Raw genomic sequence first — 26,708 nt, 5'->3', positions numbered from 1 at the left:
AGCTGATGTCCATGTAGGAACAATTCTTCAGCAGTCACTTTTCCATTGTTAGAAGTGGAAGCTCTCACTGATTCTTTTCCCCCCTTCCTAATGCAGCAGGGAAGTGGGGGAGCGTGGAGGCACTGAAGACAAATGGCAGAGCCCCTGCGACTGCCCAGCAATCAGCTAACATTGCACAGTCCATAACCTTCCCATCAGAACAATAGGTGTAATTTTCCTTCAGTTTTTAGCATGGTGAGTAGAATGTCAAACAGTTACAGATAATACAGATTCTGGGACTGTACCGTATGATGTTAATGTTAGTGAAGTCAGCTTTTTTTACCGAATGTAAAATAGACTAAGTTCATGTTACAATTAGAAACACGGGGTCGCAGGAAGGGTTGAACAGGATGGGTGAATTGAAAGACGTCTTTGAGATTATGAAAGGGTAGACAAAGAAAATATTTTTTTACTTGTGAGGGAGACCAAAACCAAGGCCCACAAATATATATAGTAAGGAGTCTAACAACACCAGGTTAAAGTCCAACAGGTTTATTTGGTAGCAAACGCCACTAGCTTTCGGAGCGTTGCTCCTTCATCAGATGGAGTGGAAATCTGCTTGTCATGACCACAAATATATGACAGGCACAAATAAATCCAACAGGGATTTCAGGAAAAACTGCTTTATGCAGGGAATGGTGAGAATGTAGAACTGACTACCCACAGGGACTGGTTGAGGTGAGTGGCATAGAGAAGCAGGATAAACACACAAGGGGGAAAGAAATAGAATTTGTTGTTAGGGATGGATGAAGAGGCTTTGGAGGAGGCTCATATGGAGCATAATGACACACCGGTTCAGCCAAATGGTCTGTTTCTACAGCCTCAAATTCTATAAAACTACTAAAAAAAAACCTCTGAATATTCACAATTATTGTATGCACCAGGAATCCACGTTTCACGCTGTCCTCTCGTCTGCACCTCAGAATGTCATTATTCAGATTCTGTTATTCAGTATTAACATTTGTCTCCACCTTGTGGAAGCAATGAGTAAAGCAGACCCAGTTAGTGCAGGGAATAGCAAACCTGCACATCAGTACATACAAGTGGCAGAGCAGACCATTGAATAGTGTTTGTGTTTGGTTGTCCTAGTTTTGTCAGTGTAACCATGCAAAAGATTTTAGAATTTTAAGCAGAAATTATGTTCAGCACACAGCAAGTTTCCACAGTTTTTCACACTAGTTTGACAACATCGCACTGGAGGCCAGCATATCCACTAAATTGGACACACCCAGAATCAAGTGATCACTATTACAAGTTTCCACTAATTGCACTCCTTTTTGGGACTTCAAAAAAGTTTTGAAAATTAAGTTGGCAAAAAGACACCGATCGGCCTATTTTAAAAGCTCTTGATTTATTTTATTTCCTAATAAACTGGCCACTACCTCAATATCGCAAATAGTCTCACATTTTTTAATTCATTTTCAATTCCTTAAAATTAGGTTACTCACAGATGAAAGATGTAGGATCAGAATTCCCGCCAACTGGACTTTCATTAAATGTAAAACCCCAAAAGCTTCAGAGAAGCAAGTATCGCAAACAGGCCAAACCTCATCTGTCTATAAGGAGTTAACCTTCAAAACAGGTTTTGAAGAAACTGGGAGACCATCGGGGCCGATGGCCCCAGATAACAGTCACTATACAAACAATCAACAACAGCCAAGGTGTAATAGCCTCAGAACGTTGGCTCTGTTCTGTCTCCACAGATGCTGTCAGACCTGCTGAGACTTTCCAGCATTTTCTGTTCTTGTTTCAGATTCCAGCATCCGCAGTATTTTGCTTTTATATTATTGTTATTAGAGTAATGGACTTGATCAGTTCATATCAACTTAGGAGCCAGAGACATCACACCGGAACAGGGTCCACTGTTTCGCTTGTGGAAACGACATAGGTGCTAAGCACTGACCATCCAAACAGGATGTCTCCAAGAATATGCGTTGATATTTTTGATAACATTTTGTAATAAAGGGGGCAAGGTAGTTGAGTCTGGCACTGCAGTCATGAAGGAGGGTTAAAGATGACCATCCTAATTCAAGACCAACAGCTCCTACCACAGGATCAACTGTGTGGGGGATTGAGAGCATCAGCTGGATCTGAGGGATATTGGGGCTGAGCTTTAAAGATAGTTTTAGGGGCAGCAACAAAATCCTTAGGGGGTTTCAGTTGACGTTTGGTTAGAAATGTGGGGCTTTGCCTGTGGTTTTTTTTATGGAGGTTTTTTATTAATAAGTGCCGTGCAACATCATTACATGAATGTAAAGTTCTTGTATTAGGCATTGGGAGTGTTTTTCTTTTAATAAAAATGTTTGTGGTTGGGCCAAAAAGCCTGTGTCTGTGTAAATTAGTCCTTTATAAGATCCTAAAGTCAAAACCAACAGTAAAGTTAAATGGGAGTGTGCACCTCTTACAGAGATAACACTGATCAAAAGTGATTTTTTATGATAATCTCATTTTCAGCTGTACTAATCAAAAGTTACCACTCTTAAATACAGCAGGGGTATTTTCTGAAGCTTTTTTTAAAATTAAAAATTACACTGTGCCTATTCATAGTGGATTCTACATTTGTTGATGTGGAAATGAATTTAAGCAACAATTTGAGATAAAGCACTTCTCAAGGAATGTTGTGCCTGGCTCGCTTTTGTGCCCAGAGGGCAAACTCTACTCTCTATATATTAATTAAGAAATGTGGACATTTTCCACAAAGATGTACGCCTGATCCAAATCCATCTCCAACTTCAAGTCACTTACATCACTTTGGCAGGTTCTACAATCGTCATCTGGGCATTCGATGGACACACACGTTGGCGGCACAGACCTTTGATTATTTTGTGTTCCTTCTAGTCGCTGTTTTTCTGATGTAATAAAATGCAATTTTTTATAAATGTGGTCCTTAAACACCTGAAAATGATTGCTTAACCCCCAAAATGTCATTGCTCAGTGTTTGATTGCCTGAGCTTTAAAATAGGTTTAAATTTTAAATGTCTCCTGCACTACCCAGAGAGAAGACCTACCTTGAGCAAGCTCCTGTTTCGAATCATTCAGGATAATAACCCATAATGAAAAAGCTCTCGCCTAACATCTCTGTAAAATAAACACAAAGTTCAAGATTACACTCAATAAACTTTATTGTGCATCATTGTTTAACCACAGTGCAAGTTTTCCATCCACAAAGCATGTCATGTTTTACAGTTGACCTTAATCAATGGAAGACAGAAATTTCACACACACACAACACACAAAGCAATGACAGACAGCCAATGCCTCCAGTTCAAACTCTGCTCAACTGCACTCGAATCCTGTCGTGTAAGTGAATGCAGTAAATGTTAAGAGATTTCCTCATATTTAGGCTGCAGAATATTTCAGTGCATTACAAAAGTTTTACATTTAGAAAGTGATGAAGCCTTTAGCTGTGAAATTCTTGTGCCCTAGATTGTGGTGAAAGGAAATGATATCCTAACTTGAAATCCTATTAAAATATTTCTGGTTGTAAAGTTAGGCTCTAAAAGCCCAAAGTTGTCTCTAAAGTCAAACTAGATAGAACTCGTCAACAAGTTCTGCAAATTTAGAGTGGTTTTGTAAATTGTAAGTTACTGCTAGAATACTGTACTCAGCAGGAATAGGCAACTGTGCAGATTTAACAACACTGAACAACAGGGTATTAATGAAATGTTCTTTATTCCACCTCTGATCTCTCAGTACTTGCTTTCTCATTGCAAGCCATAAAGTTGTGACCTGACCCTGTTCTTTCTAGCCTCCAAGCCATGTCCATACTGAAACGTAACATATCTATACTGAAAAGTCCACGTGTACAATGGAGGATCCTCGTCTACAGTGAAGAGTCCTTATACTGAAGAATTCACATGTACACTGAAGGGTCCTTATACTGAGGAATCTTCATCTTATACTTAAATGTTTTTATTCACATTACAGAAGAGTCCTCATCTATACTGAAGGATTGTTATCTACGTTGAGGAATCCACATTTTTACTTGAGATTTCTAGTCTACAGTGAAGAGTCTTTATATTGATTAGCCTTAGTCAGTACAGAAAAACTAACATCTTTACTGAAGAGTGCTGATCTGCACCAGGAAGCTCTTTCTGAAGATGCTGAGCTTATACTGAAAATTCTTCATCTATACTGGAGTTCACCTATTTGCTGAGGAGTTCTCATTTCTCCTGGAGAGTCTTTCATTTATGCAGAAGAGTCGAATCCTGGGAATCAAATATGATGACTACTGGACCAACACTAGCATCCTCCCTCAAGCTGTGTCTATCAGCATCAAAACCCTACTTCTGCGAAGGGGATGGGCTATTGCACCCAGATGCCTGGAAACCTCCTCCCTTGCCAGGTTCTCTTCTCCCAGCTCTCCATTGGCCAACACTCTAAGGGCAGCCAGAAGGAAATGTATGAAGATGCGCTTAAGGCCACTCTATAGCACGGAGCATTAACACTGAAGAACATGGCTGTGGACCATTTGACATGGCTCCACCTGGTCCATCAAGGTGAAAGCCACTTTGAGGCTCAGCGACTTGACAGCAAGGTAGAACAGCAGTGGCAGAGAAAGGAGAGGGAGGCCAACCCAAGGCTGTAAATGCCACTTACCTGCACAACAACATGCCCCCACTGCAGAAGAACCTTTGGTTCCAGAATTCATTCACAGGATGTGGGTGTCACTGGCAAGACTAACATTTATTACCCATTCCGAATTGCCCTCGTGAAGGTGGTGGTGAGCGAGTCACCTTCTTGAACTGCTGCAGTCCATGTGGTGAATGTTGTAACATCTTTGACACAACTGAGTTACTTGCTAGGCCATTTCAGAGGGCAGTTAAAAATCAACCACATTTCTGTGGGTCTGGAGTCTGATGTAGGCCAGGCCGGGTAAGGACAGCGAATTTCCTTCCCTAAAGGACATTAGTGAACCAGATGGGTTTTTATAATAATCCTGAAATTTCATGGTCACCATTACAGATATTGCTTTTTAAAAAAATTTAGATTAATTTGATTTAACAGAATTTAAATTTCTTAGTGGCTGTTTGGGATTTGAACTCATATCACTAGATTGTCAGTCTCTAAATTACTAGCCCTGCTGTACCAACACTAAAGAATCCTTATACTGAAAAATTAATGTCTATACTGAGGAGTCCTCTTCTCTTCTGAATCATTCTGGTCTGTACCAAAGTTTCCATATTTCTACTGAAGGGTTTGCCTCTTGAATCATGAATCCTCATCTTTACTAAAGATCTTTCCTGAGAGCCCAGGCCCACACTGAAGAGTCCTGGGCTTATTCTAATGAGTCCTTGTCTCTTTAGAAGCATCCTTGTCTCTGCTGAATAGTCCACATCTTAAATGAAGAGTCCTCATCCATACTGAAGAGTCCCATCTTTACTAAAGAGTTCTCACCTACACTGAGCAGTCCATGTTTGTACTGAAGTTTGTTATATTATTTTCTGATTATCATCCTCAGTAGTACTGACTAACTTTATAGATGAACCATGGCCAGTAGGACATCCAATGCCTCTAGAATTGTGCATCAGCTAATTCCAGAATATTCAGAAGAGGAAAAAAATGATCATAGTGGAGAGAGAAGGAAAAAAATTAGAATATTTAATGCAAGAAGTTTTATGTAATTATGTACATCCAATAGCATAATATGTTTTTTTTCCCCGCATTGAGCGAAGCTGGATGTTCACACATGTTCACAGTTAATCTACATCCACATCTGTACTGGGTGAATTTCTACATCTGTACTGTGTGAGCTTCCACATCTCTACTGCATGAGCTTCTACACCTGGACTGCATAAATTTCTACATCTGTACCGGATAAATTTCTACATCTGTACTGGGTGAACTTCCACATCTGTACTGGATGAGCTTCTACATCTGTAGTGGGTGAATTGTCAACAAATAGTGGAGATTTAAACGAGGACCAGGAACCCCCCGCTGTTCCTGAGAGTGAGTTATTCAGCAGGTGAGACGCCCCCTCTCCTACACATTGATTACAGAAGTAACCTGTCAATGCAAGCTGGATAGTGCAGTAAGCCCCGAGGCAGCGCGGTTTCACAGTGGTTAGCATTACTGCCTTACAGCGCCAGGGACCCGGGTTCGATTCCTGGCTTGGGTCACTGTCTGTGTGGAGTTTGCTCATTCTCCTGCATCTGCATGGGTTTCCTCCGGGTGCTCTGGTTTCTTCCAAAGATGTGCGGGTTAGGTAGATTGGCCATGCTAAATTGCCCCTTAGAGTAGCTAGGGTAAATAGTGGGGTTATGGGGATAGGGCCTGGGTGGGATTGTGGTCGATGGGCCGAAAGGCCTCCGTCTGCACTGTACGATTCTATGATTCTATGAATTGAGAAGAAAGCAGGTCACCAAAAATACAGCCCAACAATCTGCGGCTTTGCTCCAGCATCAACGAGAAAGGAAAGTTGGGGACACACAATGAAAGCAACCTTCCCCACAATTACCCAAGTGCTTGCGCTCAGCCAAGAACCAGCCAATGTTCCAGAAGCCTGTACTCCTCACATTCTCCCCGGTCAGGCAAGAAATGAATGGACAGCATGCTCAGGAGTTAAAACACCTGGGATCTGCTTTCCGAAACAGAATATAATGTATTGTCACCAAAAGAGGAAATGCTGGAAAATCTCAGCAGGGTCTAGCAACATCTGTGAGGAGAGAAAAGAGCTGACATTTCGACTCCAGATGACTCTTTGTCAAAGCTGGTCAAAGCATTGACAAAGCTTTGACAAAGGGTCACTTGGACTCGAAACATCAGCTCTTTTCCCACCTTACTGATGCTGCCAGACCCTGCTGAGATTTTCCAGCATTTTCTCTTTTGGTTTCAGATTCTAGCATCCGCAGTAATTTGCTTTTATATAATGTGTTGTTGCACACTTCCCAAGTTCCTACTGTCCACATGAATAAGATGGTACTCACTGTTACAGTAAAGGTCAGGCAATAGAGAGTGACAGATAATGGATAAACATTGAGAAAGACAGATCAGAGCTGATTCTTTAATCCAGTGGTTCCCAAAGGGTGCGGCGCGCCACACTGGTGCGGCGAGAGGATGGCGGGAAGATTCAAGGACAATCAAAGAAACATTTAAACATAGTTTAAACAAGCATTATTTTATACTTTCTGGATGTCCCATGATCATATTATAAAGTAGTTGTGTTCTATGTTATGAATCAAGCACTGCTAGGAGTTTTTTTTTGTTTTTGAATGTATTTCTTATCAATAAAAAATTCGGTGTGGCGCGAGCAAGTTTTTATTCCGAAAGTGCGGCCCAGTGAAAAAAGTTTGGGAACCACTGCTTTAATCTCACACTCCCAGCAAAAAGACATGCTGTGGGGGGGCGGGGTGGGGGGGGTGGGGGGGCGGGGTGGGGTGGGGGGGGGGGGAAGGGGGGGGGGCAGCGAAATGGAGCTCAAAGCTACAGAATACAATGTTGTGTTCTTGTCTCCCACCCATGCTGCTTGAAAGGGTGACTTCCCCAGGAGGGCACACAATTTCAGAATTGCCCCGTTACAGAACTAAAATGCAGCAAGGCAAATATAGCGAGACAGACAATCAAAAAGAGACACAGATCGAAGAAGACAGCAGGTAAAACAAGGAAAGAAACAAGGTCACGCAGATAGAAAAGAGCACAAAGGTCATAAAGAGAGAAAGACAGAGAGGCAACAGAACAGATAACAACTAGGAGCAGGCTTGTTGGTATGTGCATGCACTGAATTCCAATCACACATTGGTATGGTCATGGCATTATTTACAGTGTAAATTCAGTAACAAATTAAATAATTACATAATAATTCCATTCACACAGCAACTCCACAGGCTGTAAAAGTTATTAAGCCTCTTGGAGTAGCTCATATCACATTAAAAATCAGGATAACCCTTGCAGGCCGATTGTCCCATACATCCTTCAACTATGAGTAACAATTACAGTCTATCCAGTCTCTCTGTGCTTTGTTGCCCCGTCACGGCAACAAGAGACCTTTGATTTCTTGTTACTTTGCCTTCTCCAGCGATCATAGTAGTCTTCATGCCAGTGCTTCTCTCTGAATATATTGCACTGCCCTGGCCTCCTATTGCCATATTGGTGCTAGTGACTCAGACACCGGCACTTCTTGTGTTTTGCCAGTGGAGAGTTGATTTCCTTCACTAAATTTCAAAGCGACTGCTCCATCTTGACGAGGTGATTGAAAGAGTTTTGGAGACAAATGTGGATGTTGAGCGCTGTCGCTTTGCTGTTTGTCACGGGCTTGTACCATCAGTTCTTGAGGCTGGCTACTAGGCCTCCCTGTAATGGCGGCTCCTCTGTCAGAAATGGTTTGATCTTTCCCCCGAGTTGCTGGGTTTTTGAGAGTAATTGGGGCTGAAAGTGAAAGTGTGTCCCTCAGGTTGCTTGCTGGGTTCTGGCTGTTTCCTGCAGTGGCTTTGCCTCCTGGCAGTTTGAGTTGTTTGGGGACTGACACCTGAGCTCCTCTGGGCGAAGGGCTGCGGCTTTTGCTTTTGTGCTTGGAGCCTACCGTGAGGTTGAGACCCTGCAGGGATTTTGTTATTGGTGCGACAGGGCTCTTACTCCGACTTCGGCTGTGCCTCTTCTTTGTTTTGCCTGGGCTGGGGCTGCGGGACTTGGGTCGAATCAGCTTCAGGGTACTCATCTCTTCTCCATCAGAGCTAGAATCAGAGCTGTCGGATTTGCTGGAGTTGGAACTTGTGGAAGGCAGAATTATCTAAGGGAAAAATAGGAAATTTACTTTGAATTTGTCTGCATATAATCTTTACATGCTTGAGTAAAGCAGGAAAAAAGCTGGGGTCTGTGTCTGACTGCCACCTCATACAAAGATAGTTGGGAATTAATCATTACAAGTCTGAAGTGCCGCACATCCCACTGGAGACTGCACTTGCCTCCTGTACCTTCCTGAAACGCAGAGCAGTCCCTCCAAATCATTTGGCAAGAGTGCCCATATACCTTCAACTTTCTTTCATGTTCCTGGTTTAAAATATTAAAACACAATTTTAATATCAGAGCACACAGTGTGTAACACAAGGTGGTCAGATGTAATTCTCATTTTCTGCGTTTTGCAAACTTCACTGTTGTAACTTGACTTGCGAATCAAAAGATTTTAGATTCAGGTCCCACTAGTAGAGGCTGACACTCCAGTGCAGGACTGGGGGAATGCAGGAGGAGACATGTTTTGACTAAGACACTGAACTGACACTCCCATCTGCCCTCTCAGGCCAGATAAAAAATCCTGTGACACTATTTCAAAGAGGAACAGGGGAATTCTCCCTTGTGTCCTGACCAATACCTATCCCTTAACCAACATCTAAGGGCAGATTATCAAATTGTCATCACATTGCTGTTTGTGAGAGCATACTGGGTAAAAATTGATTGTTACATTTCTTACATTCCAACAGTGACTCCACCTCGAAAGGCCCTCATTGTCTGGAATGCTCTTTGGGATGTCCTGAAATTGTGAAAGGTCCAATATAATTGCAAATATTTCTCGGTGACATTGGGGAAAGAAACTGTTTCCAAGTGATTGTTACATTCCTTCAAATGGTTGTCTTGAGAAGCAATGTTGGCCAAAATTGACAGCTGCCCATGCAGCTTCTCTTTCCCATACTGACAAGTCCGTCATTCATAATGTACTTCAGTGCAGTTTTGTTTTTGGTAGACTAAGTTCACATATCACCCCAGTCTTTTCAAAGGGATCTTCCTGGCCTGTTCGCTCAGTTACACATTAGATAAATTCACTGAGTGGTTGTGGGAGCCTCGGGAATCATTGACAAAGCCAATTGGTTGAGGTGACAGGGATTTCTGGCGTCCAGAGTCAGGACCTTCAAGAGAGGATGGGAGAAAATTCAATTTTGTAACACAGTTTTCCTTGTCATTAGCAGCCTGTGTCCAGGTTTCTGGTGATGATTTAAGCTGTTTACCAATATGTCACTACTGGCACAGAAAATCAAGGCCATCGTTACATAACTAATTGCGAGTGCAATCACCGAGCACATACCCAATTCCAGTCTCTCTACTGCACAGGAAAAGTTGTCACTAAATTGCCAAATTAATTACTGGTAGACTGGCACTAGGCATGACATCTCCTGGGCCACCAAACCTGGACATTACTGCAGTCATCTCCATGCAGTGTGATACCCAATTGTGAAAAACACGCTTGCATACAGAAACACAAACACATGCAGCAGAGACAAGTCGAAAGCATTGAGGGCAGTTCTTGGGCTGCATCTTCTGACCTGGAAGGGTTCAGTCACTCCCACAATGGTGTTGAAATTGTTGCTGTAGTAGCATAGGATGTACTCTCCAGTGCCCTTTGGCATGGACTCCTCACTGAACATGACCTGCAAAGAGACGGAAGAAATTCCACAACAGATAATAGCAGGAACTGTTATAGAGTGCATCTTGCTTATGGCCTTTGCTGAAGTTTCTCTCCATTCTCTCTTTCCCTGAAGAAGTTGACTCTGGCTGGGTGCCAGTTGCCTTACTGCAGCGGAGTAACATCAGGCTATTCACTGTGGAGGGCATTACAGTTGAGCCCAACTCAATGGCCACATCTGCAGAGATCATTGGACTGAGTTTTTGCCTCTCATGGCACAGGGTGAAGGGTAACTGCTGCTGGAGCCTGGGTTACCTCTAATCAATCAAAACATTTAAGGAGGGAGATATTTAACTTTCATTTAGGAATGAAGTATACCTGGCATTTCACCATTTGAATGTACCATGTGGACTGGGGTGGGGCAGCACAGAGCAAGAAGGTCAATTCCTGGTATATTGTGAGCTAGTTGATCTCAGGGTAAGCAGAATGTTACCTAGACTCCAAAGGTTAAGGTTTGAAGAGAGTTTACACAAGTTAAGACTGTAATCCTTGGGGTTTAGAAGGCTACAGGTTATTTGGTCAAAGGTTTTAAGATTTTAAATGGAACAGATAGCCCAGATAGAGAGAAACAATTGTTGCTGGTTGGGGAGTCCTGGGCGAAGCAGCATGGACTCAAACACAGAGCCAGATCTTTCAGGAGTGAAATTAGGAAATTAGAAAAACCTATACATGCTAGAGGAGGTAGAAGTTGAACTCTCTTTCACAAAAGGCAATTAATGTTAGATCGATTGTTCATTTTAAATCTGAGATTGATAGATTTTTGTTAACCGAGGTTATTAAGGAATGTAGGGAAAAGGCAGGTACATGGGGCTAGGCTGCAGATCAGCCATGAACTCACAATGGAAAAGATTTGAGGGAGCATATGATCGTAAGAAATAAGAGTCGGAGTAGGCCATTTAGCCCATCATGCCTGCTCTATCATTCAATCAGATCATGCTGATCCATTTTCCTGCCTGTCCCCATAACAATCAAGTCCCTTGTCAATCAAAAATCTGTCTAACTCAGTCTTGTATATATTCAGGACCCAGCGTCCACTGCTCTCTGTGGAAGAGAATCCCAAAGACTAATGACATCAGAGAAGAAATTGCTCTTCATTTCAGTCTTTAATGAGAGACCTCTTACTTTTAAACTGCCCCCTAGTTCTAGATTCCCCCACAATAGGAAACATGCTCTCCGAATCTACCCTGTCAAGCCCCCTCAGAGTCTTAAATGTTTCAATAAGAGGGGGTAAATGGTCTAATCCTGTTCATACTTTCTAACTATTGCAGTGACAATTGACACGATTGTCACTAGAGGGGAAAACCTGCCTGGATTTCTGTTTCTGATCATTGAAACTTCCACCTTACCAGTACAGAGCAACGGGCACTGAGCACGGTACCCAGCATGAGTAAGTATTGGCCAGAGAAAAGGGATTGGTTACATGTTGGGCTAAATGGGTTGTTCACAGTGATATTTGTTCTTGTGTCTTTTTCACCATAAGATATATGTGGCCAAAAGTTCAATAAGTTCTTGAAATATTGAAATAGCTGTGATCTAGAAATTACAGCTGGAGGCATCCAAATCAACTTCTTGGTGTGCTTCAAAGTGAGAAACCTCGGGTGCGGCACACTTCAGATTCTACACTGCCCCAAGAGCAGCTTCATTGGACTGTACAAAATAGCTAATTTAATGTCAAATTATTTTTTGCAGTGCATTTTTGTGCAGTGAGTTCACACCAATTTCAATCAGGTTGTCCAAACTGATTTTGGATAGAGCTCTGACAGCATTAGATGTGAAAATTTGCATCTAAACATAAATTAAAACATGGAAATAGGCAATTCAATCAAACCAGTCCTCTTGATATTTATCTTCCTTGTGAGCAAATATTCCTAATTATATGTAACCACATTGTTCCTAGATTCCCTTATCCTTAATTCAATGTAATTGTGAAAGCTGACATGGTTTCTGCCTTGACCACTAATCCTTTGAAACAAATATACACATCAAGTTAAAGTTAATTTATTAGTCACAAGTAAGGTTTACATTAACACTGCAATGAAGTTACTGTGAAAATCCCCTAGTCGCCCCACTTCGGCGCCTGTTTGGGTCAATGCACCTAACCAGCACGTCTTTCTGACTGGGAGGAAACCGGAGCACCCGGAGGAAACCTACGCAGACACGGGGAGAACGTGCAAACTCCACACAGACAATGACCCAACCCGGGTCCCTGGCGCTGTGAGGCAGCAGTGCTAACTCTTCTATCACAAATCTCGCCCGCTGAAGCAACCTGGCTTTTAAATTGGATTTGAATCTGTAAGGCAGAAGAGATGTCTATGTTTAACCCACCACATTACCCCCATTCCACACCCCAGGACACAATGAGTTTACTTCCAGTGTTATCGGGGAATAATTGTGTGGCAGCAATTACCTGATAGCATTGCTTCATAGAATCGGCTTCATCATGCTTTGCCCAGACGTATGTTACATAGTCCTTGTGATGTTTAAAGCCAACCTGTAGGTATGGATCAAAAAGAAAAGCAAAAGAGATCTGTTGGATTTTCTTTGCAGCTATTTATTTTTTCTTCAGTTGCCGCTGGCTCCATGTTTAATCTGATCCAGAGCACAGCCTGCATTACTGCCTCACAATTTCCTGCAGGAATACAAACTAAGATTTATGGTTGTGAAATTAATTATATTCATTTTTTATGGCTGGTGTCAGAAGTAACATTAGATTTCAAAAGGGTAATGCTTTTTTTACTGTTGTTAAACTGGCTGTTAAATAGCAACTGCTGGCAATTTATTACAGGAGGCTACTGGGGGAGTCCGAGCTGTTGGAAAACTAAAGCTGTCTCCAATCTCTGAACGGCATTCCTTCTTTCCCTTCCTGTTTACACAGCAAGGGAGGCGAAGAAAAATACATTTCTCAGTGCATCAGCATATTTAGAATACAGATCGCCTTCTCATTTTAACATTGAATTAATGGCTCTGTTACCTTAACCACATCCTAGGCAAGGTTGCACAGATCAGTGAATCAGGAAAGGTGACCCCATAAGATGGTGTTTTTGCCTCTGGCATAATAACATTTGTCCAGAGATACCAATAGAACTCAACTCTTTCGATGGGTATTGGTGCCATGGCAACAACCCCATGGTGCCATAGCAACAATGTCATCTCCTCATGTGGATCTCAACTATCAAAACCAGGGCATCTGTGGGAGAAGTGCCAGTTAAATGTAACATTTAACACATTATCAGACTACAGATTCTCTCCTCCACTCAGGGTGAACTGACCTCTAAATATAATACTGTGGCCTGTCACAGTGTACACCAAGACAAATGTTTTGTTGTACTCGTTCTTAAGATGTCTCGAGCTGGAATTTATCATCCATCCCTAGTTACTCTGGAAATGTAGAGATGGGTCTTATTCTCAGCCACTGCACTGATACAACTGAATGACTTGTTAGGCTGCTTCAGAGGGCACTTAAGGGTCAACTACATTGGTGAGGAACTGGAGGTATGTATAGAATGGTAGGTCTCAAATGGCATGGTTTGAGAATTTGACTATTCCCAATATCCCCAGACTCGACCTACTGCTCCTGTGTAAGATTTTGGATTCCAGAAACACGAGGCAATCCATTTTGTAAAACGGCAGCTATGTGAAATATCAATGGGCAGAACCTTCCCATGATTTGTCAGAGTGTCAGGCTCGGAAGAGGTATTCGGTGTAGTTGCTCCATGCCCTGTCGTCAATAGCCAGGCCGCACACTGAGCCTGGCATGTATCTCTCCAGATGCACAGCCAAATTTTCAGACCAGATCTTGAGCCACTCTGACAACAAAAAAAAACTTCTTACAACAAAAAGAAAATCAGGGACGGGGTTTAACTCCATCACTGTGGCAGGGTGGGGTCTGACAGGGCCGGCAGGGCCAGCTCGACAGGGATCTGGGCACTATCTTTAGAAGGGTGAAACACCCCACAGTCCCCCACCACTACCAAGATATCGGGGCTCTCTCTCTCACCACACCCCCCACCCACCCACCCACAGTGCTCTCCCCCCCGTCACTGCTAGCTCCCCCCATCATTACCAAGTCCCCCCCCCTCCAAAGGCTCCAGCTCACTCCCCAACTCCCTCCCCGGCCCTCAACACCACACATTACCCCTACCTGCCAATGGGGCATGATGTCATGTCAGCGAGGTTTGAATATTCAGTGATGGGGGAATCGTGTAACAGGTTGGCCCTTTACTGATATGCAGATTCATTAAAATGTATTTAAATTGTGGGCGGGCACCTCATTACATCACCAATGGAGGACGGGGAGAATTGGAAAACGAGATCTTTCCAGCGAGAATCTGATTTCCAGACTCCCACGGTATTTTGCACCTGCGTCGCTGTTCTCCCTGACGACAAACATGGGCACATAATTACCCCCATCGATTCTGCGTTGCTATCTTCCCTCTCATCTATGAAAATACAGGAATCCCTGTAGATATGAATGTCTGTGAGATACAACATTCCCACTCCAGCCTGTTTCTGGCCACTGCTGGCCTTGTAGAATTAGGCAGTAGATAGCTTACCCTGTACAAACCAAGCCAGTCCCACGAGCTCTTGGCAAAAGAGCTCGCCATCCTGTATCTGACCACCGCGTCCGACGGTTTGCACCATTCATCATCTACCTGGAGCTGAATCAAAGGGGTCTGCATTTTATGGGACAACTACAAAACAAATCAGAAAAATAAAGAAAAACAGCCTTGAGTGAAATATGTTTGGACAAATAGGAACATAGAAGCAAAAGCAGGTCATTCAACCCATCAAGCCCACTCCAAATTCAATTAATTCATGTCAGGTCATCTACCTCATTGCCACTAACCCCACATCTCATGATGTTATTAGTATCAAGAAATCTATCAATTTCTATCTTGAACATATTCAATGAGCTTCCACAGCCCTCTGGGGTAAAGGGTTCCAAGATTAGCCATCCTCATCTCAGTCTTCCCCTTATTCTGAGACTCTGTCTCCAGCTCTGGACTCACCAGCCAGAGGAATACATCCTAACCCAACCGCAAGACCCTTCCACAGTCTGAGAACCAAGACTGCTGCTCCAGCCATGGATTCACTGTCCCCAAGGCTTCATACTTTCCACAGGCTCTTCCCCAAGACAACGCAACCCTGAAGTGTGATGTGGTGAAGAACAGAAGATATCAGGCCTGGAAGGGATGGAAAATTATGCAAGACCTGGAAACACCAAACCTCAAGCCACAAGAGCACCCAGCATGATTTCTATTGGAGCCTGGGATGGGTGGATATGAATAGATGCCAATCACGACCAACATCAAGAAGTTTTTCCTAATTTCACTGCTGAAAGCCCTTGTCTGAAAATTATCTCCCCTGATCCTATAGTCGTGGGAATAGTTTCTTTCTATCTACACTGGGACAGCAGAGTAAGGGTTGGCAGGAGGGAATGGGCATTGGAAAGTTCACCCAACTCTGCAGGCAACCACAGGAACCTTCAGTGAAATACTGTGCCGCCAGAGTGAACATCAATATATTAATTGATTACCTCTCACTCCGTGTGAGAAAGTATTCTACACACAGTCTATATATTGCTCCCACACAGCACAGAGACAGCTTTTCTGATCTTGACCCACCTTCAGAGAGAAGATGGCGGTGACAGGTTTGTGGTCACTGATGAGGTACTCCATGTGACTACGATAAACGCGCTGGAGCACTTGAATGTAGCTGTTTTTGCTATCTGGGGATTGGCTCCTCGCCAGTAATGTGGAATTCGCCGAAAGGTCATAGCAGTTGGACATTTTCACTCTCCAGAGAATCCGATCTGTCCAGGCAGGTTTGCGTTTCTTAGAACTAGGAAACATTGGATAATTGGAACAGCGAGTGCTTTCAAATCTTAAAAAACACAATAATGCAGCCTTTACTGTAAAAATCATGATGAAGCCGACAACACTTCTTTATGTGCAAATTGGATGGCAACTTCTAGCCAGGTACACAGTTCAACATGAAAATTATGAATTTATTATACAAAATGCTGACCTTTCACAAGCTGCACAAAAACGACATTTCACCATCTGAACCCCCACTCTCCCATTTGAATATTTTGGCTGTTCTGAGGTTTCTATACTGACGCCGTGGACATTGCTTCTCGGCCTTTTGGCTAAGATCAAGTGTAGTATGGTCGGCAGCCCATGGTCGGCCGCACTTGGTTGAGGTCATTAGGTTACGCTGAGGCTTCATATGTTTCATATGAAGCAATTTTTAAAAGCGGCATCTCGGCCTTTTGGCTAAGATGCAAATCAGCTCAAGTCTTGGAGGAGGAACCTCCCCCTTCTCCAATCAGCTTGGCTCATGTAGATCGGGCCCAGGACAGGGTGGTTTGGTTGCTCGCCCTGTCTTGTCAGCCTGGATTGGAAATGTCTCAACTTGTTGAGACTCTGAATTGGGTTTGATTTGATTGAATTGGAAAAGTATTTTTTTTTTAAATCGCTTCTCGGCCTTTTGGCTAAGATCAAGTGTAGTTTTGCTGTCCTGCACTTGGTTGAGGTCATGAGGTTACACTGAGGCTTCATTTGAAGCAATTTTTTAAAGCGGCATCTAGACCTTTTGGCTAGGATGCAAATGAGATCAAGCCTTGGAGGAGGTGCAACGCGTGCTCCAATCAGCTTGGATCATGTAGATCAAGCCAAGACAGGAAGTGGTGAGCCTGTCTTGTCAGCTTGGATCCGGAATGTCTCACTTCTTGAGACTTTGAATTGGACTTTGATTGGATTGAATTGGATAGAGACAAAAAAAATGGGCTAAACTCACCATGAAATGTTACGACTTGTCCATTATTGTCTATAGAACCTTTAAGTGATGTCATCTAAACTACTGAAAAACAAGCTCTCTAACAATGAAAATTAACATTTATATGTGTGGAGTCTCATTCCTTTAGCTGTTAATTATTTGTTGTGTGTTGCACCGAGTAACCCAGTACATGCTCAGCTATATGATTGAACTAGCTTTATTGACAAAAGACAGAGTGACAGAGAAGACACTACACTATTGTTGGGAACTTGGTTTAAATTTTAAATACATTTTATTTATATTTTTCTTTCTGCCTCTCATCTCTTTTGATCCAATTATCCTTTCCCTCGCTTTATTTCACTTTCTGTACCCAATTTAACCTTGAATTCATTTTTGGAACTAACACTTCCTGTTTCAGATTCTGCATTGCTCATTAATGTTTCTTCAATCTGATTGGTTAAGGATGTGTCTTGGCTTGTTCTTATGTTCTATCCAGGACGCTGTGATGTTTGGATGTCCTCGTGACAGCAACTTTCTGTGCAAGTCCACATGGAAAATCAATGGAGAAATGCTAGCCAATGCTCAAGGCAAAACCTGGCCCTGTATTCTCCTTCCATGGCAAGGTGCAAATGTGGCAGTCAGAACCTGCCAATCCATGACCTCAAGCCATTCCAAAGTGCTTCAAAGCTAATGAACTACATTTTTAAAGTGTAGTCACTGTTGTAATGTAGGAAGCTTGGAAGCAGATTTTTCTGTTTATGAGTGCTAATTGAGTGCTAAGTAATGACCAAGATACCAAAGAAAATTCTCTTGCTCATCTTCAACTGAGACATCTAACATCGCATCTGAATCACAGCACCTCTGGTGATGCAGTGCACCTCGGGAGTCTCATTCTGGATACTGTGCTCAAGTCTCTAGAATGGGACATGGACTCACAACCTTCGGACACACAATGAGAATGCTATCACTAAGCTCTTATTGCAATGCTGTTTTGCCAAGATACAAACACATGCATACAATCTGAACAAGCAGACAGTTAACTGACAGACACAAGGCCTCCAACAACATTGCTCACAATTAGCCATGCACGTAAGGAATTTGAGAAAGCGTTTTCTCAGATGTACCCTTTGCATTGTGTTAGTGTGAGCTTGCAGAATGCAGGAATCAAAGCTACATCACCATCAACCTGTAACAGTGCATGGATACCCCCACTCACTGCATCAGGGGGTTTGTTATCAGAGGGGTACTGAGGCGCTTTGCTGAAATCCATTTAGTGCTTGGGCCTTCTCCAGGCACTTACCTTTATAAACTCTGACAGAGCCAAAGAAGAAGGATTCCAGTCCAACATACGGTAATGCAAAGTGCACAAAGTTGGGAAGCAGGAGGTGAGAGTGGAGGAAGCAAATCAGTTCTTTTATCCAAGGATCTCAGCTTGACGCATTTTCACAAGCATACCTGGCCTTGTCAATCTCTACAATTGGGTTACTGAACTGAGCACCTTTAGTCAATGCAAGAAAAATGGGAGGAGGCAGGAAATGGGAATGCACATGAACTGCTCCCTACACTGGATCAGTCCCCAAGTGCCAGCCTAGCTCGATGGTAAGAAGTATCTGGCCTGCCCAAAACTTGATCTTCCAGTGCAATGAGCTGTCCACAGCTGAGTGTTGCTGACATGGTCCTGGACTATATGCAGAGGGACGCACCAATATTGGGACAGTCGCCATAATGGGGAAAGGCTACAGCTTTTATCACCACAATGTTTTTTCACCACAACCTTATGACCAGCGCTAAGAATGAAAAGATAGGTTCCAATAATTTCCCAACAAAACTATGGCTAAATACTGTGAATTTTCTTTGAAATTTATTCAGATTAAATTCATTTTTCAGTGGATTTACACAATGTATTAAAGTCCAGGAAGTTGGCTGAGTGTTTCCTGTTACTTCGAAGTATTTTGTATACAGAGCAAACAGAGACTGAAGCTACATTACCTGGTGTCAAACGTGTTTGTGCCCACGTCGTATTTATATGTTGGCCTGAAGTTGAGAGGACCTTCCTGAAATCCATTCAGTGCTGGCTCAATCGCCTTTGCAATGTTCAACTGTCAAGAGACAAGCAACATTGTTAACAAGCAGGGCAGAAATAGGGCGCTAAAATTAATTTAATGCAGACTGATTGGTGCCAGCCTTGGCAGCAGTCTCACTTTGAAAGACTATGGATTCCAAAATTTCAGCACATAATCTTGGGTGGTACTTCAGCACAGTGGTGAGAGTCTACTGCACTGTTAGCAATGCTGGACTTTCAAATGAGACATTAAACCAAAACCCCACTCACCTCACAGGAGCCTGTTGACGATACCTGAAAAATAATAGGGGATTCTTCTAGTTGTTTGGCCACATTGATCCCTGAGATAACATTACCAAAGACAGATAACTTGCTTACTGTTGTTTTGGGGATCTTTTGATGTCAAGGCCCTTCAATTAAAGAGCCTGTTCACACTTATAGTGCATACAAATATTGGCCATTGATGTCTGTATTTAAAGTACTGTGAAGTGTGTCACAACACTGGTTAATGAAGAACGATTTGTGTTTTCCTGTTACTTCCATGACATTTAGGATGAGGGGACTACATTGGATATATATTTTGTTCAAATCCTATGTGGTTAAATTCAATTCAAAAATTAAAAAGATTCGGTTATAGAGTTAGATGAAGCTGGTGGAAGAAGGCTGCTGTTGAACAGTTGGGAAAATGGCTTCTTTCTGTGCTGAAGACCGAGTGTAATCTATGTAAATTAGCTAACACATTTCTCCACACGACAACAGCACCTACAATTCAAAATGACTTCATTATGAAGTGTTTTGCCAGAGCCTGATGATGTGAATGGTCCTGGGTAAATGCAAGTTCTTACTTCATTACACCGTTTTATAATGGCTGAGGTGAGAGAGCTTGGACTGAGTTGTACTGTTCCTCTCAGTCACAGTGTAAATGAATGTGATAATGGTCTCCTCTGTCTGTTGTCAGTAAGGGTCAAAATTGAATCAGTTTGGGGGCTATCACAACCTAATTCCTATTGGATATGGATCCACACCAGAAGCCTGTCTCAAATCCAGCACGACTGGTAATCTCACTCAGGGCAGTTGGGGGAATGGAAAAAGATCACACTCAGGCACTTCAGAAACGGGCCTGAGACACAATGTTGAGGGAACATAGAGTGAGCGTTACTCTGCCTCCAACAGGGAGGGTTTCATTTGGCACAGCATGGATATGGAAGAATATTCAATTCCCAGCACTCACATCCCTAAATTTGTTATACATCAATTTATTATGAAGTTCAATAATGATTTAATATAAAGTGGTGCTGATGTCAAGGGCCCTTCAATTAAAGAGCCTGTTCACATTTATAGTGCATACAAATGTAAACCATTGATGTCTGTATTTAAAGCATTGTGAAGTGTGTCACAACTTTGGTTAATGAAGGTGAACAATTTGTGTTTTCCTGTTACTTTCATGACATTTAGAATGAGGGGATTGCATTGGGCATATATTTTGTTCAAATCCTATGCGGTTAAAATAGAGCTAAAGATATTCAGATAAGAAAAATCTATAATTCTGGTTAATTAAATGAGAACCTTGGGTTCATGATCTATTTATTCTTGCTCTCATGAATGTCAATCCCTGGATCGGGTCAGGAGGTAAACACATCACCAATAGAGGGCGCTCGGATCTCACAGGAGTGGCAGATGGTGCTCACACTTAACAATGGTGGTCAATCTTGCAGACCACCCAAAACTGACAGAGCACAGCCAGACCTCACTGCGCAATAAGAGGGTACTCACCGGTCATGATACCAAGAAATGGTTCCGAGAGCCAACCTGAATATTGCCAAACCTGCTGAGTAGTTCCAGCATTTTCCCTTTTTAATTTCCCACAGTCTAGGCTAATGGAATGCTGGCCTTTATAATCTAGAGGACTGGAATACAAGGACACAGAAGTTATGCTGCAGCTGTACAAAACCCTGGTTAGACCCCACTTGGAGTATTGTGAGCAGATCTGGGCACCACACTTTAGGAAGGATATATTTACTTCGGAGAGAATGCAGCATAGGTTTACAAGAATGATACCTGGACTTCAGGGGTGAAGTTATGAGGGAAGATTATACAAATTGGACCTGTTTTCTCTAGAATTTAGAAGGTTGAGGGTTGATCTGATCAAAGTCTTCAAGATATTAACCAGAAAAGACAGGGTAAAGAAAGATAAATTATTTCCACCAGTTGGAGGTTCTAGAAATCAGGACATAGTCTAAAAATTAGGGTCAGACCATTCAGGAGTGATATTAGGAAGCAATTCTACACACAGAGGGTGGCAGGGGTTTGGTTTGATTTGATTTGATTTGATTTGATTTATTGTCACATGTATTAGTATACAATGAAAAGTATTGTTTCTTGCACGCTATACAGACTAAGCATACCGTTCATAGAGAAGGAAACACGAGAGTGCAGAATGTAGTGTTACAGTCTTAGCTAGGGTGTAGAGAAAGATTGACTTAATGCAAGGTAGGTCCATTCAAAATTCTGATGGCAGCAGGGAAGAAGCTGTTCTTGAGTTGGTTGGTACATGACCTCAGACTTTTGTACATTTTTCCCGAAGGAAGAAGGTGGAAGAGAGAATGTCCGGGGTGCGTGTGGCCCTTAATTATGCTGGCTGGAACTCTCTTCCACAAACGGCAGTTGCTATCTTTAAATCGGAGATAAATAATTTTTTGTTAAGCAAAGGTATTAAGGGATATGGACCAAAGGGAGGTATATGGAGTTAGGCCACAGATAAGCCATGATCTCATTGAATGGCGGAACAGGCTCGAGGGGCTGAATGGCCTGTTCCTGTCCCTATGTTCCTTCCCAGGAGTTCTGAAATGAAAACTGAAAATGTTAACTTTGAAATATTAACTCTTGTTTCTCTCTCTTCAGATGCTGCCTGACCTGCTGAGTATTCACAGCATTTTCTGTCTTTGTCACACTGACCTCGTACTGACCTAGGATATACAGTTCTCACACAAGCGCCAAAGGATTGATCGGGACTCTTGAATGTCAAATAGGAGGAAAATCATCGAATGTTTCTGTGCGTTAGTCAGTTAGGGACAAGATTTCATTCCATGGTTCTGCTGCCGCCTGCTGATACAATTTTCTTTTGGGATGTGGGTGTCACTGATAGGGTCAGTATTTGTTGCTCATTCCTAATCACCCTTGCTCAGGCATTTCAGAGGGCATTACGTTGGACCTGGAGTCACATATACACAAGAGCAGATAAGGATGGGTTTTTATGTTGTCGTGGTCACCATTATTAATGGCGAGCTTCATATTCCAGATATATCAATTCAAATTAAAGTTAAAACCCACCAGCTGTCATGGTGGGATTTGAACCGATGTTCCTGTTAGCCTGGGCCTCTAGGTTGCTAGTCTAGTGATATTACCACTCTGCCATCATCTTCCCTTAAAAACACATGAAGAAAGGCTGTTTCCTTGTTGTACAGGATGAGGGCATTGTGTACAATATCCACCCCCAGGTGAATCAGCACTTATGGATAGGGGAGAAAAGGAAAAAATAACTGAAGGTTAAGATAATGTTAAAATAATTAAATCTTAGTTACTCTCTGAACAAATCAGAAAATGAAGCCTGGGTTCTAATGAAGATTCTACACCTGAGTTTTGTCTCCGTTCAATGCTTCTGTACTTTTGCAGTGATTTCTTTTTTGTTTCAGTCGGCTTTTTCAGTAAGGATCAGCCAGAAGGCTTTTGAATTTTCTATTTTTACAATTCCCAAAATGGACTCGTTGTCCTGACAACATGCCTATTTTACAGACTCTATTTCCTTGGGCAATGACAAGATGGGCAGCTCTGTGTCTATGATAGATTCCACTGAGGTAAAGGTTGGCCAAGAGCACAGAGAGGACAGACTGCACTGAGCGAGTATTAACTCTTTGTCCATCGCATTTGTCACTACCATTTCCCATTTTGAGAGACTTGAGGTTCCATTGCAGCCAATGTAATGAGCAGTTGTTGATGTGCTGTTGCCTATTTGTGAAACAACACACAAAGATGTCCCATTGTTTGTACAGGCCAGAAAAGGTGACCCAAATCTCTAGTGACAACCATTACCACACCATGTATTCCACCCACTGAGCTTTCAAGTAGATCTTGAGCATTTTTTTGTTTAAATTCTAGTGGATTTTATATTCATTTTGGTAAGAAATTAACCACTTTTCATTTTTAAAAATTATATCCTATGCCAGACCCGCCCACAACCAGGATTCGACATAGAATAAAACTCCCACTTACCTTCCCAGCCAATCTATTCAGTTCCTACTCAGCTGCCTACTAGCATGGCATCCGCTAGTTAGCTGGCTTCTTTCAGTGAGATTGCCAATGAGAACCAATCAGTGAGATTGTTATTCGCTCATTGAACACTAGGAACTGGGTTGAGATTGGTCCTAAGAGTGACAATCAGATTCTTGTCTTGCATCAGCCTGGGCTGGAGAGAAGTCTAGGACCTTGAGGCGTAAAGTCAGCAGCAAGTTTTTTCTTATTTGTTTTTGGGATCTGAGGATCAGTGGCAAGGCCAACATTTATTGCTCATTCCTTATTGCCCTTGAACAGGTGGTAGTGAGTCACCTACAACTGATTGGCTTGCTAGGTCATTTCAGAGGGCAGTTAAAAGTCAACCAAATGGTTTGGCTGGGCTGGTTAAACACAGTAAGAAGTCTCACAACACCAGGTTAAAGTCCAACAGGTTTATTTGGTAGCATAAGCCACTAGCTTTCGGAGCGCTCGCTGCTCCTTCGTCAGGTAAGTGGGAGTTCTGTTCACAAACAGGGCATATAAAGACACAAACTCAATTTACAAAATAATGGTTGGAATGCGAGTCTTTACAGGTAATCAAGTCTCAAAGGTACAGACAATGTGAGTGGAGGGAGTGTTAAGCACAGGTTAAAGAGATGTGTATTGTCTCCAGACAGGACAGTTAGTGAGATTTTGCAAGCTCAGGCAAGTTGTGGGGGTTACAGATAGTGTGACATGAACCCAAGATCCCGGTTGAGGCCGTCCTCATGTGTGCGGAACTTGGCTATCGCTGTCTGCTCAGCGACTTTGCGTTGTCGTGTGTCGTGAAGGACGCCTTGGAGAACGCTTACCCAAAGATCAGAGGCCGAATGCCCGTGACCGCTGAAGTGTTCCCCAACAGGAAGAGAACACTCTTGCCTGGTGATTGTCGAGCGGTGTTCATTCATTCGTTGTCGTAGCATCTGCATGGTCTCCCCAATGTACCATGCCTCAGGACATCCTTTCCTGCAGCGTATCAGGTAGACAACACTGGCTGAGTTGCAAGAGTGTGTACGGTGTACCTGGTGGATGGTGTTCTCACGTGAGATGATGGCATCCGTGTCGATGATCTGGCATGTCTTGCAGAGGTTGCTGTGACAGGGTTGTGCGGTGTCGTGGTCACTGTTCTTTGGGGAGACCATGCAGACACTACGACAACGGATGAATGAACACCGCTTGACAATCACCAGGCAAGAGTGTTCTCTTCCTGTTGGGGAACGCTTCAGCAGTCATGGGCATTCGGCCTCTGATCTTCGGGTAAGCGTTCTCCAAGGTGGCCTTCACGACACACGACAGCGCAGAGTCGCTGAGCAGAGACTGATAGCCAAGTTCCGCACACATGAGGACGGCCTCAACCGGGATCTTGGGTTCATGTCACACTATCTGTAACCCCCATGACTTGCCTGAGCTTGCAAAATCTCACTAACTGTCCTGTCTGGAGACAATACACATCTCTTTAACCTGTGCTAACGCTCTCTCCACTCACATTGTCTATACCTTTGAGACTTGATTACCTGTAAAGACTCGCATTCCAACCATGATTTTGTAAATTGAGTTTGTGTCTTTATATGCCCTGTTTGTGAACACAACTCCCACTCACCTGACGAAGGAGCAGTGAGCGCTCTGAAAGCTAATGGCTTTCGCTACCAAATAAACCTGCTGGACTTTAACCTGGTGTTGTGAGACTTCTTACTGTGTTTATCCCAGTCCAATGCCGGCATCTCCACATCATGGGCTGGTTAAAGTCAGGAGATTTCATCCCTTGTAGGATATTTGTGAACCAGGTGGGTTTTTATAACAGTCTGTGAGCTTCACCATCATTATTAATGAAACTGACATGCTCTCCAGTGGCCATGGTGGGATTTGAACTTATGTCTCCAGAGCATTAGTCAAGTCACTGATTGATTAATCCAGTAACATAAGCACAACATCATTGTCCTGTTGTGGGACTGGGCCACTTGTTCCCTGAACATACAATAACACACTGGGCCACAATCCTGGTACCTAATTTTGCAAGGCTCGTCATTGCAATAAGTTAGATGATGATGCTGGGTTTGAGGTTCCTGGCAAGAATGTTTGGCTGATTGATCCTACCTGGTCTTTCTCCCACAGAGCAGCCAATTTGTTCTTCTCAATGGCATTTTTCACGAAGCGTATATCGTATTGTTCGATTCGGAAGTTCAGATCACCAAACCAGAACACAACGCTGTACCAAAACACAACAGCTATTATGATTCACCATTGCTGCCCCAACCCCTAAAATCTTCCTTTCATCCTACACTCTTCCAAATTTCACAATCCTTGGGGGCAGTCTTACCGGCTCATTATGCCGATCAGCTGGCAAGCCGGCAAGATCGCAAGAGAGGTAGAAAACAGAGTTCGTGCCCGGTCTCTCATCTGATCAGCCTGGGCTGATTTTAATATTTAAATCCACATTTAAATATTATTAGTGAGTACGGAGTTGTCCGGGCTCACTCACCTTAACGACCTTGCTGGTGGAGGTCCTCACCGCCAAGAATCATGTATGGTCCCCAGCAATTGGGACCAGATGTGATGGCCTCGCCTGTGGGAGTGAAGACAATTGAAGCCCCTCTGGGGGTGAGGGTGGCAGTACCCCCTGGGCAGAGTCAGCCTGACACTGCCAGCCTGGCACTGCCCACCAGACACCCTGGCACTGCCAGCCTGGCACCCTGGCCATGCCCACCAGGCACCAGATAGTGCCAAGGGGTGGTGCCTAAGGGGAGGGTTGGGGCCTGAAGGGGAGGCTGCATGTGGTGAGCTGCACACTCTGTAATCGTGCATGCTAGGGCAGCGATCAACTGGGGGAGGGGAGGAATCTGGGGCGGAGATCAGCCAAGAGGGGGGTGAACGGAGGTGACGATTGGACTGGGGGGTGACGGTGATTGGGGGCGGCAGAGTGGGGGGGGGGGGGGGGAGATGGGTATGAATAGACTCTGTCCACTTCCCATACTGGTGCGTCTCACACTTTGCCTCATTTTTTCTCTAAGTGTGATAAGATTTTAACTTTTCTTTCACCGTAAAAATGAGCATGATCATTTGCCATTTTCATGCTTATTTAGCACTTAGAATTTGTTTGGTAAGTTTGCCCCTCTCCCAACCCTTGTCTTTATT

General features: G+C 43.2%; 1 protein-coding gene and 2 non-coding genes across 3 annotated transcripts in view; 2 read left to right on the top strand and 1 right to left on the bottom strand.

Moving 5' to 3' along the window:
• Nucleotides 1–7,448: 7,448 nt before the first annotated feature.
• inpp5jb (inositol polyphosphate-5-phosphatase Jb) overlaps nt 7,449–26,708 on the bottom strand; it is an 83,551-nt gene continuing 64,291 nt past the window's right edge. The window contains exons 7-13 of the mRNA XM_078227678.1: nt 25,671–25,782; nt 19,196–19,305; nt 16,054–16,270; nt 14,983–15,120; nt 12,837–12,920; nt 10,290–10,394; nt 7,449–8,764 (exon numbers count right to left, since the gene is read on the bottom strand). Of these exons, the coding sequence (XP_078083804.1) occupies nt 8,114–8,764; nt 10,290–10,394; nt 12,837–12,920; nt 14,983–15,120; nt 16,054–16,270; nt 19,196–19,305; nt 25,671–25,782 (1,417 nt within the window). The 3' untranslated portion in view covers nt 7,449–8,113. The remainder of the gene's footprint in view (nt 8,765–10,289; nt 10,395–12,836; nt 12,921–14,982; nt 15,121–16,053; nt 16,271–19,195; nt 19,306–25,670; nt 25,783–26,708) is intronic.
• On the top strand, nt 16,558–16,746 carry LOC144503182 (U2 spliceosomal RNA). Its single transcript, XR_013499424.1, has one exon. It is a non-coding gene; the product is annotated as a U2 spliceosomal RNA (small nuclear RNA).
• Nucleotides 16,903–17,101, top strand: LOC144503261 (U2 spliceosomal RNA). Its single transcript, XR_013499472.1, has one exon. It is a non-coding gene; the product is annotated as a U2 spliceosomal RNA (small nuclear RNA).

Source organism: Mustelus asterias, chromosome 13 (genome assembly GCF_964213995.1).
Source record: "Mustelus asterias chromosome 13, sMusAst1.hap1.1, whole genome shotgun sequence".
NCBI classification, from domain to species: domain Eukaryota; kingdom Metazoa; phylum Chordata; class Chondrichthyes; order Carcharhiniformes; family Triakidae; genus Mustelus; species Mustelus asterias.
This window is presented reverse-complemented; position numbering and strand designations above follow the sequence as displayed.